At 35.7% G+C, this 13829-nt stretch overlaps 2 protein-coding genes across 2 annotated transcripts in view; both read left to right on the top strand.

The window, feature by feature from the left end:
- Positions 1 to 13829, top strand: part of ANGPTL5 (angiopoietin like 5) — a 510199-nt gene that overhangs the window by 262252 nt on the left and 234118 nt on the right. The window lies entirely within an intron of this gene.
- Positions 1 to 13829, top strand: part of PGR (progesterone receptor) — a 31842-nt gene that overhangs the window by 14778 nt on the left and 3235 nt on the right. Inside the window, exons 4-6 of the mRNA XM_066312954.1 lie at positions 6749 to 7051; positions 8425 to 8569; positions 11951 to 12081. Of these exons, the coding sequence (XP_066169051.1) occupies positions 6749 to 7051; positions 8425 to 8569; positions 11951 to 12081 (579 nt within the window). The remainder of the gene's footprint in view (positions 1 to 6748; positions 7052 to 8424; positions 8570 to 11950; positions 12082 to 13829) is intronic.

Here is a 13829-nt window from a genome sequence, read left to right as displayed (position 1 = left end):
GAAATCCCATCTTTGTATTAGTTTTTTCTGTAACAGATTTGGTTTTTTTTGTTGTTGTTTTTTTTTTTAGGTATCATTAAATGAAATTGAGCACCGTGCTTTTAAAAACCTACAGGGAGAAAGTGGTGTATGATCAGGTAGTCACATGGCAAGTTTTGCTGTGCTTACAGGCAGGAATGATGCTTATTTTTGCTGTATTTTCTTTTCATATTTTGGATCAGCACAAGGCTTGAAAATACATGGCTAAAACTGTAAGAAAATGGCCATATAAAAGTGATAAAAAGAATATGTTCCTAAAGAGAGTTAAAAAAAGGTGGGGAAAACAAAAACCTGCTTTTTTTCCAATCTAATCCATTTTAGCTCATTGAAGCCCTCTGTCTGTCTCTCTTCCGTGCTCAACCCTACATTCCCTCCCCCATATTTAAGTATTGTTTTTTATCCCTGCAGGAAGAGCTGTCACTATATACTCTACATCCTTTCATTATCTTGCTGATCAGCATTCACTGATAATTTAAAACATATATATAGTTTTCAGACTGATAGTGTGATTGCACAGCTCTGTTTCCAGCTCCTGTAAGCTGAATGCAAGCTCCATGGAGCTGGAGTATTCTGCACACACGGCCATTGTGTCATTCTTACATGGTCAGTCAGTGCCACCTCACAGTTAAAAAAAAAAAAATGGAGCTGACAAGCACATTGGTGCCACTGGGCTGAGGGGAGAGGAACAAAAGCAGGACATGTCCTTTGGATCCTTCTCTGATTGAAGTGGTGTTTTAAAACTGGAGTGGCAGTTCAGTAGAGAAAGAGTATTACTCTTACAAAGGCAGAACCTAAAGCTTTGTTTGCCAGACTTTGGAAGAGGAGAAAGCCAAGGAGGCAGAGGTCCTGAGTAGGCTGTGGAAAATACAGAGTAAGAATGAAGACTCAGGAAGAGGAGTTGGCAGATGTGCCTGCCTTTTAAAATTTGGGAGAACATTCACTGTTTGATCGATTTGACCTCTAAAATATATACATACTTAAGGGAGGTGGTTTAGACTAGATGATCTTTAGATCCCTTCCAATCCAAACCATTCCATGATTTTAATGGCTGTAAATTAACACAGATAAAAATTCATTCCTGACTCTGAATTTTGCACAGCTGAGAGTTTGACGATGATCTAACCTGAATTTTCATTTATGATACCCTGGGTGACACCAATAACTAAACTCTGTGTGTTTCAACATCGCAGGCAGCGGTTTCAATGAGCAGAAGAGTGTGAGATGACTCATTATCATTGTCTTGTCCTTTTGCTTCAGCATTGTTCTGCACAGTAATGCTACGTAGGAAAAGTTGCCAGCAGGCTTGACTTCATTCTACTCTTTGTGCACATTGATGGATGCTGGTTTTCCTAGTCTTTTTTGGTATATACATTTTGCTCTGGGTGTAGGTACTAGAAACAGAAAAAGTTGGACACTTTTGCCAGCAATATTGATCAGAATGTATGTCATCATTAGTGTATCCTCATAGCAAGATGTTATGTCCTGCTACAAAACCTGAGGATAAAGGTGCTCTGACTTTTATTTTATCAGGTATAAAGAGGGTAAAATCTTCATCTTTCTCATCACCTTTTCAGGTCACCTTTTCTTCTCAGCTATTACAAAGCAAGCGTAAATATTTTCTTTGTATTTAATTCTAGATGGTTTTATTTAGTCAGTTTGTTATGTTGCTTAATCTTCTCCTAAGTATACCTAATCAAAGCTGTCTCAGTTTTTGAGAAGACTGTGCAGTTGAGTTTTTAGAAGGACATGGCATTTTATCAGATCCCTGCCCTGATATCACCACCCACATCAGCAAATAGAAAGCAGAAGAGAACAGTTGGGCAATGGAATAAAGGGAATATTGAGTGGAGCTGTGACTGTGTTATCTCTATTTCTTTTTTTGTCAGCTACCTGAGATTAAGTGTTCTGGGGGGATTAGGAAGCTAATTGTTTTATGCAGACTGAAATAGAGTGCTTAGTACGGAAAGATGAAAAGACAGATGTAGACTAAAAATGAGGAAGACTGGAGTGAGACTATATATATAGGAGGATTTAAAATTCAAATGGTAAACAAAATCTTAAGATAGGCTGTTAACCTTAATACTCTTTCTATAGTTATTGTTACCCTTCTTCCTTTTGCTCATCTGCTATTTCTTATAATTCCTCTGTTGTGTCACGTGAGCAGTATTTCCTTCCCATGACTTGATGTGCTGATCAACACAGTATGATTCATATACGGGGTGTTACAGGGCTTACATAATTTTCCCAAAGACATCAGTGATCAAAGGGCTGGGAAGCCTGCCATGTGAGGAAAGGCCAAACATGATCCAGGGTGTGCCCAGGGGGCCAAGAAGGCTGATGGCATCCTGGCCTGGATCAGCCATGGTGTGGCCAGCAGGACCAGGGCAGGGACCGTCCCCCTGTGCTGGGCACTGCTGAGGCCACACCTCAAATCCTGTGGTCAGTTCTGGGCCCCTCCCTGCAAGAAAGACATTGAGGGGCTGGAGCGTGTCCAGAGAAGGGCAGCGGAGCTGGGGAAGGGTCTTGAACATAAATTCCATAAGGAGCAGCTGAGGGAGCCAGGATTGTTTAGCCTGGAAAAAAGGAGGTTCAGGAGGGACCTTCTTATCCTCCACAACTCCCTGAAAGGTGGTTGTAGCAAGATGGGGGTTGGCATCTCCTAGGAAACCAGTGACAGGACGAGAGGACATAGTTTCAAGCTGTGCCAAGGGAATCTCAGCTTGGACATCAGGAGGAAATTCTTCACAGATAAGATTGTTAAACTTGGGTATGGGCCGCCCAGGGAGATGGTGGGGTCACCCCTGGAGGCGTTTAAAGAAGGGCTGGATGTGGCACTTAGTGCTCTAGTTGCCAAATTGGTGATGCGTCAAAGTTTGGACTCAATGGTCTTGGAGGTCTTTTCCAGCCTAAATGATTCTGTGATTCTCTCATTCTGTGAACTGGATTTGTTCAGCCTTGGGAAATGAAGACCTAGGGGGCACGTTATGACCATGTTCCACTCTTTATAGGGTGACTGCAGAGATGGGAACTCCTTTTTTACAAGCAGTCAATGGAAAAGATAAGGAATAATGAGTACAAGTTACTCCTGGGGAGATTCTGATTAGACAAGAGAGGAAAATATTTAACAATGAGAAAAATTAGCCATTGACTTTATCCCCCAAGAGAAGTGGCAGGCTCTCCCCTGTTGAACAGTTTTAAGGTTTGTCTGGACAAGGTGCTGGGTCATCTTGTCTAGACCATGCTTTTGCCAAGGAGGCTTGGACTGGATAGTCCTTGAGGTCCTTCCCACCATTGAATTCCATGATTCTGTGATAAAATGTCCATACACAAGTTTCCAATTCTTGAATAAATTACATACTTAGAGACATCCTTGTGTATTTTAAATGAATGAGAATCGGCAATACTTAAAATCTCTTCTTGTGTTTACAGCCTGGATAAGTCAAGATTTTTTTGTACATTTTCTGATTTCTGCTGTTTAGAATTTACGTAGAAATGTTTTTGTTCTTTTACCCTGGAAACTTAGTTTCTTGATGCTGGCCTTGATTTAAATGAAGACCTACTATTTTACTTAATTAAAATGAGAAACACTAAGATTTTACAGGATATTAATAATAAGATTCCAAAAATTACTACATTATTAAATTAAACTTCTTTCTTAGAGAAGTACACCTATCTTCCATTGAATGTCACTGAGTGATAACCATATAGATAAGAGTATCATATTTTATTACATGGACAATGGTTCCATTTTTCAACCCTAAATTCAAAGCAATTTCAAACCCCTAAATTGTCCTAAGACCAATTCTAGATAAGTTGTAAGTAAATTATAGAACAGCAACAAATAGCTTCAGTAATTTATTTCCCTGTATGGACTGTTTCTTCTTTCTTAATCTATGGAAGGAAAGTATCAATAAAAAGATGCACTTCATGGTGCCGTATTTTTCATTCCCTGTGGAAGTGTTAATTGTCTTTGGGTATTATAACCTCGTAACTTGAGACATTAATCTATCCCCTTTCTAATCTTAAACGCAATAGGATAGCAGGTAGCTGGACCACGTCCTGGAATAAACAAGTACTCAACTCTCTTATTTATTGTGAGTGAATCTGTAATTTTCCCAGGCTGATTATCACAGATTCCTTGTTCATCTGTATTGCTAAATTGCTATGTTCTTCATTATTTCAGTCAGCTTTTGGTCCGCAGTGCGGTATTTACATGCAGAAAAGGGTGAATTAATTTTCCAGGTAATATTTTCTGAGGTGGGATCAAAAGGTTTATTGAAACCAAGAGGTGTTAGTTGCGCTTTGCTGCTTTCTCTATGCTATATACACCCCCTAAGGTGTACATGCCTTTTTTTTCTACACAAAACACAAGAGCATAGTGACCTTAAAGTAAGAGTCTTAGTGTTCTGTCAAGAATAATACATCATTGATGGTTTTCACCTCATTACAGGGTAAGGAGAAGGGTAGTGAGATGTTAGACTTCTGGAAACCCAGCCCTTTTAATATAAAATGTCTGCCATTAGTAATGTCTGATTGTCTGTATGATTCTGTATACCTAGTAAAAAGAAAATAAAATACAGAATTAGGTAGTAAGAAGAAAATCATAATATAGTGAGAATAAATAGATTTTATATTTTTTATGTTTTATAGATACATGTAGAAGATAAACACTATAAACATACTAAGTGTAGAAATCATAGGTAGAGGAACAATGAGTACTAAGAAACTGCTTGAGTGGTTATCTATCTTAAAATAAAATAATGAAAATGTTACCAAAAAAGTGTGTGCTGACTAAATATGCACATACAGGTTATAGTATTAAGAAAAGTAGTTGTCAGAGTGGACTGGTATTATTTGCTCTTTATGGGACTAAGTGGAGACATTTATTTATCTTACAGCACAACTTACCTGGGTATTTTGTAAACAGCAAATGAAAAACTAAGCTATAGTCAAACCTCTCATGTTTTCCTTGTGTCCTTGAGAGTTTTTATTAATTTGATTTGGTCTCCTTCTCATAGATGGGAAAGTTTGTTGTGAGTTATTAATAGTCACCTCTCCAGTAGTAGGTAACAAATGGGAGTTCTTTTACTGGTGGCTGTTAAGCAACATAATTAGCAATAAACACATAAGCAGTTCTGCAAACCAGTGTGACATTAATTCTGATACATTTAGTCACTTGGAAACATGGGTACTTATTAACTACTAACATTTCCATGTGATAAGCATTCTGTTTGGTTTCTTTCTTTGCTTGTTCTCTGAACTGTAAAAGTATCTGAAGCCATTATTTCTGAAAATACCTGAAATCATTATTTATGGACTATCAAATGCATTGTTACTTCTGTTTTCCTTCATGCCTACACAATACTTAGTGGGAAATTCCCAGCATGTCTATGACTATGTATAGGTTTGTTATAATAAAAATTGGCTCTAGGTCTTTTGACATAATAAATTGTCTATTCTTTTGTGGGTTTTTGTTTTACTTTTTTTTCTTGGTTCAGTTGTAACACAAGATGTAACTTTGTGTTTGGTTCTTCACTAAGAAATCTCTAATCAGAAATATTTTTATTCTTGCCACAAGTGATAAAATGAGCATATAATTGTTGGGGTACTTGATACTAAACCTACAATAAAGTTAGCGGGAATGTGACCCCTAAATGTCATTGCATGATTAGTGTTACTGTTTTTGCCATTACCCCCATGTCCTGTAAATCATACCATAAGTATCAGTACCTTTATTGCCTTTTTTGACCATATTTTCCCTAAGACAGACTTGTTTGGCAGAAGTAAAGATCTGTCAGGGTTTTCATCACCTTTGAGGATCTATTTAAAGCAGATGTGTTCCATGTAGTCACCTCTGCGTGGATTTGCCTTTTTATTCAATCTGATAATACATCACTGAGGGTAACTGTCTTTGAATCTCTGAAAGTTTGATGTTCTGTGTCTGTAGGGTGCACTACTGGACTATCTCCATGAAAGAAATTTGAAGAATTGCTACCTAAACCTGTGTATTTCCATAACCTTACCACATGTATCTGTGCTTATTTTGGCAAGGCAGTTCACCTATTATTTGTTTTAACTAGTGCTGTTCATACCACTGCAGTATGGAAATAACAATTAAAAATTCTGAAAAAGGGAAATTATGCTTTAGGGAATGAAATATATTCCAAGTATTGACATGCTGTTTTACAGTATTTGTTGGTCTTTCACTCATCCCCTGGGCATCAAAATAGGATTCAGCTAGGAGACTGAAATACTTTTAGGAAACTGGAGGAAAGGAGTTTCTGTGTGTAGTAATTAATTGCTAACATTTTTAGTTTTGAATATTAGGGAGTAAAAGAAGCAGTAACTTTAACTGACATTAAATAGAAGCTTAATTTTAGAGCCAGCTGGCTCAGCTGTTGGCATATGACAGAACAGTGGGAATTGAACCAGAAAACACTTTATGAGGTTACTGTAACCTAGAATTCATGGCAATAATTTTAGTGGGTGGGTGCTCTTCATCCCTTAGTGAAGGGAGTAGGATACAGAGGGAGAAGCTCTTAAGAATTTTCCATTATCATTTTTCAATTACATAAACAGTCAAAAAATAGAGGACTTATTCTGAAGACAGTTTTAGTTTCCTTGTATAGATTAAAAGTGTAATCCAACACTAGTGGAAAATACTAATGTATGTACCTCTTTTTAACAGATCATCAATTTTGTTTTTCAGGTCGAAAATTGAAAAAGTTTAACAAAATTAAGGTTGTGAGAACATTAGACGTTGCACTCCAGCAGCCCGCAGCCCTTCAAGATGAAAGCCAGTCTCTAACCCAAAGGCTGTCCTTTTCTCCAAATCAAGAAATACAGTTTGTTCCCCCAATGATAAGTGTTTTACGAGGCATTGAGCCAGAAGTTGTCTATGCTGGTTATGACAATACAAAACCCGAAACACCAAGTTCCTTGCTGACCAGTCTGAATCATCTTTGTGAGAGGCAACTTCTTTGTGTAGTCAAGTGGTCTAAATTACTACCAGGTAATTAATTTCTTATATGTAGTGAATTGTAGTTAAGCAAGTATTTAGTGGAAGGAGCAATCTAAAGATAGTATTATTGCCTGCCTGTTAATTCTTTACAAATTCCAAAGTTATTAAGCTTTCACTTATCAGATAATGTAACTTATCAAATGTATTTTAATAGGCAAGCACATGTGAAAGAATCTATCTAAATATTTCGATTCACTCTAAGAAAGCAGGAGCTCTGAGAGTTCCTGTGTATGATTGTTATAACAGCCTTTCTACTCCAGCCCCTGTTACTCTATTATTTATTCATTTGATATAAAAAGGTTGTTTATATCTGTAATATCAGCTTATTCTTTATTCTTCTTATTATTAAATGAATTTTTGAAAGCAACAAAGAAAATTTTTTATAAATAATACCAACTAGGACTAAGCAACTCACAAACAGACTGGTAATGAGGAGTAACTAAATTTAAGATCCATAACTGGATTGAAAAAAAAAATCCATGTTATGTATGTATGTGTTCTGTATGGTGATAGAGATCATCATGGTCATCCTGGGATATATAGAAATCAATATATTGAGCAGAAAGCCTGGAAAATACAGTTTTATGTGAGCTCGATTTGACACTTTGCTGCTGCAGGAAGCAGTAGTCTCAATCACTGCTCTTCCCATTGCATTTGGCACTTACCAGACCTCTTGAGTGAATCGATTCATTTCACTAAATGAGAAGAAAAGGAATCTTTCTTTTAGCCCTCTGTGTTTTTCTGATGTGTTCAGGAACTAAACCAGTTCACTGAGGAGCACCATGAGTGCCAAAGCTTCCTTGAAGGAGGTAACAGGACCACATGTTGAAGAACAGAGCACTGCTTTCAGTGGCAGGAAGCTGTTGGTTTCACTCAGATTATTCATGGCAGTCTTTAAATCTATCAAAGAGCGAAAGTTATCAAACACAAGTGCACAACTGAATATGGTTCTCTTTAGTTGAATGCAAGAAAGATACTTGTATATGGATGTTTTTGTGTGACAGCTGCATCTTATGTTAAGAACGCTGATTTTCAAGCTATCAACATTAAATGTGATTTGGTTACAGTGATCATGTTAGAAACTGTCATATCTTTGCCAAAGGAAAATCCTCTGAAACAGTCATTTTTGCTAAAATAAATTTTGGTGTGAATATTTCAAAATACTGGATGAGAACAAAAAAACAAGAGGTTAACTATCAAAGTAAGACAGGCAGTCATTACCCAAGCATCAGAGAGCTACATCCCCAAAACAGCTCGTCTTTCTAGGTGTTTTCAGTTTGATAGCTTAGATTTGTAATCTCTACACACTTAGCTGCAGTCTAAATGAGAATTATGATATATTTTATCTTTAATTTCATTTCCAGGTTTTCGGAATTTGCATATCGATGATCAGATAACCCTCATCCAGTATTCCTGGATGAGTCTAATGGTTTTTGCAATGGGGTGGAGATCATACAAACATGTCAGTGGTCAGATGTTGTATTTTGCACCAGATCTGATTCTAAATGAGTAAGTAGAATGCTCTTGTGTTATCTGAATAACATTTTGAACTTTAATGTGCCAATGGGAATGTGACTCCATTGAGGCCAAGATTTCACTCATTACTTGATCTCTTTCAAAATTAACAACCAAGTCCTCTGACCATATCAAAGTCCAGTAACTTTGGGAGGGATTTTGTGGGATCACCCAACTATTCTGCATACATGATCAAGCAAAAGCAGTTCAAATAGTATTTTAATTTTCTGAGAGGAAAAAAAATAATAATTATGCTGTCAGATTTTCTTCAATTCATCTGAGTAAGTCATGAGTTAATGTTTACTAAACAGAAATGAGTGTGGGGTTTTTTGGTTGTTTTTGTTTGGCTGGCTTTTGCAAATAGTTTGCCTATAATCTAAATGCTTAGTTTTGACACTTTCTGATAAAAATTATTTTCTAATGTGCATTTATTCTTAGAAAAGTGCATTCGTTGTTAGAAAAATGTAAAAAATATTCACCAAGTAAGAATTTTAGTGTCAATGAAAACTTATATGAGGCTGCTTTTTTCTGCTGGGGGATGGGCTTTTTGGCTTGTATTTTCCTTCACTATGCTGTTTAATTTAGATAATTGTCATTTCAGTCTTTGTCAGTTTAGCAGCTCTGCAAATTAATATTGTCAGACTCACAATTTTATATTCTTTGGTTATAGTCATGGAATGTTGCCAGGAACAGTAAAACATAATTTAATCCCAATCTTTATTTTTCCTTAATATATTTTTCTCTGTGGGGTTTTTTTTTTTTTTTTCTTAAAATACTAAAAGAACTGCCATGAAGCAAGCTGAAAGAAAAACAGAAAAACAGCTGTTTTTTAAGACATATTGTTTAAGGATTAGGAGGTAGATTTGCAGAAGATCTAGGCACCTGATTTTAAAATCAATAGATGTGCAAGATCTCCCAGGGAAGTTCTTTATAGAAGATATTCAGTAGAGCTGACCCTATAGCTCCTGACCTTTGATCTTCCAGAGGATTGAAAATCACTGTGAGGTTGTTGAGTAATAAATTCTTTCCTCTCCCATTTTTATTAATTGTGCTGTCCAAATTGAAAGAGTTAGAAGTGATGAGTTTGAAAGAACTTTTGACTGTATTGTTGTCCCAACATAGTCTGATGCATCTTATGGTTACATCCAGAAGAAACACAGAGTGAGATGGCTTTATGCAGTAATGTTGTGTCTTGGAGTATTGTGGACTCCTGGTTGTGGACCACTGCTGACACCTTATGAAGAAGACTTTAGGCACTTTATTTGGGAATCTTGTTGAGATTTCTGAATTCTGCTTATAATACACCAGAGACAGCTTCTTACTGTCAGCTCAAGATCATCTGTGCTGGGTGCTGACGATATATTCCTCTCTTGGTTATGGAACATCTCATCAAAGCCATACTAGAGATGTTATAAACAAAGAGATATAAAAAGTAACTGATGCACTGAATCATAGCTGCAACTATTTATTGGAAGTAAGTTAGTTAGCTTTTAGATCAGTAAAATGCAAACAACTTTGTTATTTACAATGATGTCTAAGCTTGTACTTTTGTGTTCACTTTAAACAAGAGTAACTGCTGAACACTGCCAAAAAAGTTAACTGTCCTGGTCATGTATCCCCATGACTTTAGCTAAGCTGGACCAAGCACTCTCTGGCTGCACTGTCAGATGAGGAGTTTATATGCCTGAGAAGTACCCCAGAAAAAGCCATTCATTAGCAAGTAGAGGGATCCCTGAAATGACTCACCACCTAAGAGTGCAGGCACTAATGCCAGAATCACAGGAGTGTGTGCCTAGAGGTGGAAAGAGATAATAGAAATGCCTTCTGCAGGGGCAATGCACACCATAGTTGTTTCATAATTACCATGAAACCACAGTCCAAAGCTTGTGTCTCATCCAATCTATCATTTATTGAACTGAGTTGTTATGCTTCTCAGGAAGGATATGTTTGGTCACATCCATTTCAGATCAAGAAAGCCAGTAGTGCTAGTTTGACAAAGATTTCTTAGTATTGACACCTTACAAGGAATTACTGTTGATTTTACTTTGCAGTGTCTGAAAATTTGAGTAAGAGTAGCATTTAAGCTGCTAACCCTGCAAGCTGCTATTGTTCTTCATAGATAATAATTAAGAAGAGATGCTACCAAAAATTAATAGAAATGGAGGATTAAAGTAGATGTAGAGACAAGTCTATTCAGGTCTAAAAGATTAAATTCCTATGTTTATGTCATTTAAGACCTGGTATGAGATATCACATGTTCAACAACATTGAAATAATTTTCATTGAAGATAACAGTAACACTTTAACAAGAAGAAAATTCAATGCATTGAAAAGTCTTTTTTAAATGGAAAATATATTTTGTTTTGATTGCTGAGCTTACTATCTGCAGTCAGGTTGGAATGCTGATCTGAACCCCTTAGCAGGTGGGGGAGCAAAATTTAATTTTCCTTTTATGTACTTAATTTATCTGGATTGGGATGCAACCTTTTAAAATCAGTCCAGGTTACTGGATCATCAGGTTAATATGCTGTGAATTCAGCCTAGATTAGAAATTTTGTAATGCTACCATTGCAGTCAATTCAGTTGAAAATTATTCTCTTAATATATATATGCAACAATACATACTCAGCATACCAAAATCACAAAGGGAAGAGTGGTATCGAAGTGCTGCAAAACCCCCACAGTTTTATGTATTTCCTATGTGGGTTTTTTTTGTTGGTTTTTTTTTTTTTTTTGTTTGTTTGTTTGTTTGTTTGTTTGTTTGTTACTTCTGTGGGAGTTTAGAAAAGGTTGTATTATATCTCTGTTTACTTAGCATGTAAGATTTTTGACTGTTTCTTTAATGGCATAACATGCTACATATCTTTGCTGCTAGAAGCACCAGGCTAGAGTTGCTACAAAGAATTTTGATACAGACGTTTTTGCAAAAGCTAAGAACAAGCTTTTGCAAAAGCTAAGAACAAGTTTTCTATGGACTTTCAGGTTTATCTTTAGTTCTGTGCTTTGAAATCTTTACAGAGATACAAGAATGTATGGACTTCTAAAATAAAAGAGTAGTTCACATTAATCATTAGGGTTAATAAACTCCCCTTATTTTTGGTGGTTAGCATTTAGCTTTGATAGTTTTGGGTTTTTTTCTGGATAGCAGTAACAGATTAAACATCCAAAATTGTAGCACGTTCATTACAATATAAAAAGAGCATAGGAATAAAAAAATAAGAAAATTATTTATGTGTATAAGCTTATCTTTAATTTTTTTTGTAATGAGATAAACTGCTAACAAGATCTTTCTTTCAAGGAGTTAGTACTGGAGCCATTCTTTGTCTTTGTTTTCATGGTTTTTAATTTATTTTTTTTACCTTTTCTGGGTGTAAGACAGAGGATGAAAGAATCATCGTTCTATTCCCTGTGTCTATCCATGTGGCAACTCCCACAGGAATTTGTCAGACTTCAAGTTAGCCAAGAAGAGTTCCTGTGTATGAAAGCACTGTTACTTCTCAACACAAGTAGGTTCTTTTTCTTCTTTGTAACACATCGCTACTAAAAGAGCTTTAAACCATGTTGTTTAACTTGACAATTGTTAAGCTCTCCGGCTTAACAAATGGAAATGTCCTGGATGGAATGTTAGTATTCTAAGACTAAAAAACATTTTTTTCTAATGTTTATAAGGAACAAAGAATTCATGATTCATTGTTGGTTTTTTTGTGTATAAAGACACTGGCGAGATGTTGGATCCCTTTTGGCATATGGCTATACTGTGTTATGTATTTTCAAAACAACTCTGCAGTATTTCTGCCTGGAAACATCAAGTGACACTAAAAAACCTCAACCAAACCAAAACAATTTTAAAGGTATTAGAATATATTTTAAAATATTTAATAAATTATCAGTACTGAGGGCTTTATCTTGACCAAGATCTTAAAGCATGTTTGCTCTAAAGAATTAGGGAAGTGGACAAGACAAACAATACTAACATTTATTCAGCTTTTTATAGTTATAAATAGGTGAAGTTTAGCACAGATATAAACAAATGGAAACATTTTTCTTTGGTTTGTTTCTCTGGAAACAAAATCCATGGTCACTCAATCATACAGATCTTTTAAAGAAAGCAGCATACAGCTGCATTCCACTTTACATGGGAAATATCATTGTTGGTGAACTTATCTTCCAACATTTTCTCTGAAATGCTAACATTAACATCTGCTGAGGCCATAATTCTTAGTTATGAATCCCTAGATTGAAATTTTTAAAGTTCTAACAGGTGTTGTTAGAAATGGGAATAAGCACTTTTGAAAAACATAGTTGAAAGAATGTAAAAGTTAGGTTCTCAACAAACAATGGAGTCTGAGGAGAGATGTGCAAATCCTTCATGACCTGCTTCTTGGCTTTACAAAGTTTAAGTAATTGATAAAGAATTAAATTTTAGTCCCTCTCAGTCTGTACTTGGCTGGTATTTGCATAAACCCATTCTTACAAAAAACCCTGGTCTCAGCAGAGAATAAGTTTGAAAAGATTAAATTTAGCTCATATGAACATGGAAATTGCTAAAAGAATAGCAAAATACCATGCATTCTGCTAAAGCAGAAAAGGTAATGTGGATAAAAATCCCTGTCTGATGTAACTCCTGTTGCCTTGTTAGAATATGAATGTATTCCTATTTTAAATAATTTCCACCTTGTTTTCATCACAAATAAACTCCCTTGTCTACTGAAATTTCAGTTAAATTAAAATAAATCTGTGATATTTCGGCTATCTCTGTTCCAGAAAATTCATGATAAACTCTAAAAAGCATTACAAATGGTTGGTCCAATCGTTCTCATTTCTGAGTGCATTGATTTAACAGAATTCATCAAGTTACCTTTCTTTGTCAACTGCATTGCACTCAGAAGCTGCTTTTTAACATGATATGTTTAGGTATATGCAAGAAATAACTTAAAAAAAAAAAAAAGAAAGTATTTCTACCTGTTCTGATGAGTTTTGCTTTTTGTTCTCTCCTGCATTTATTGTCTTATAGGAAAAAACAATTTGTCAGATCTTTGGGAAAAGGAACACACCTAACAGTTGTTGCTGAGACATTTAGTAAACGTTTGGTACTGTATAAATATAATTCCACAAAAGTATTTTCAAAAAGCCGTGTAACCTCATTGTTGTTCTAAAGTGGGTTTTTTTAATGTCTACTTTTATTTCAGTCATGATATTCATCTTAATCTTCTTCAAATGTGAAAGTAAAACCATTTCAGGCTTTTGTATACTA

Source organism: Sylvia atricapilla, chromosome 2, assembly GCF_009819655.1.
Source record: "Sylvia atricapilla isolate bSylAtr1 chromosome 2, bSylAtr1.pri, whole genome shotgun sequence".
NCBI lineage: Eukaryota > Metazoa > Chordata > Aves > Passeriformes > Sylviidae > Sylvia > Sylvia atricapilla.
The sequence above is the reverse complement of the archived record's forward strand: the minus strand, read 5'-3'. Positions and strand labels throughout refer to the sequence as shown.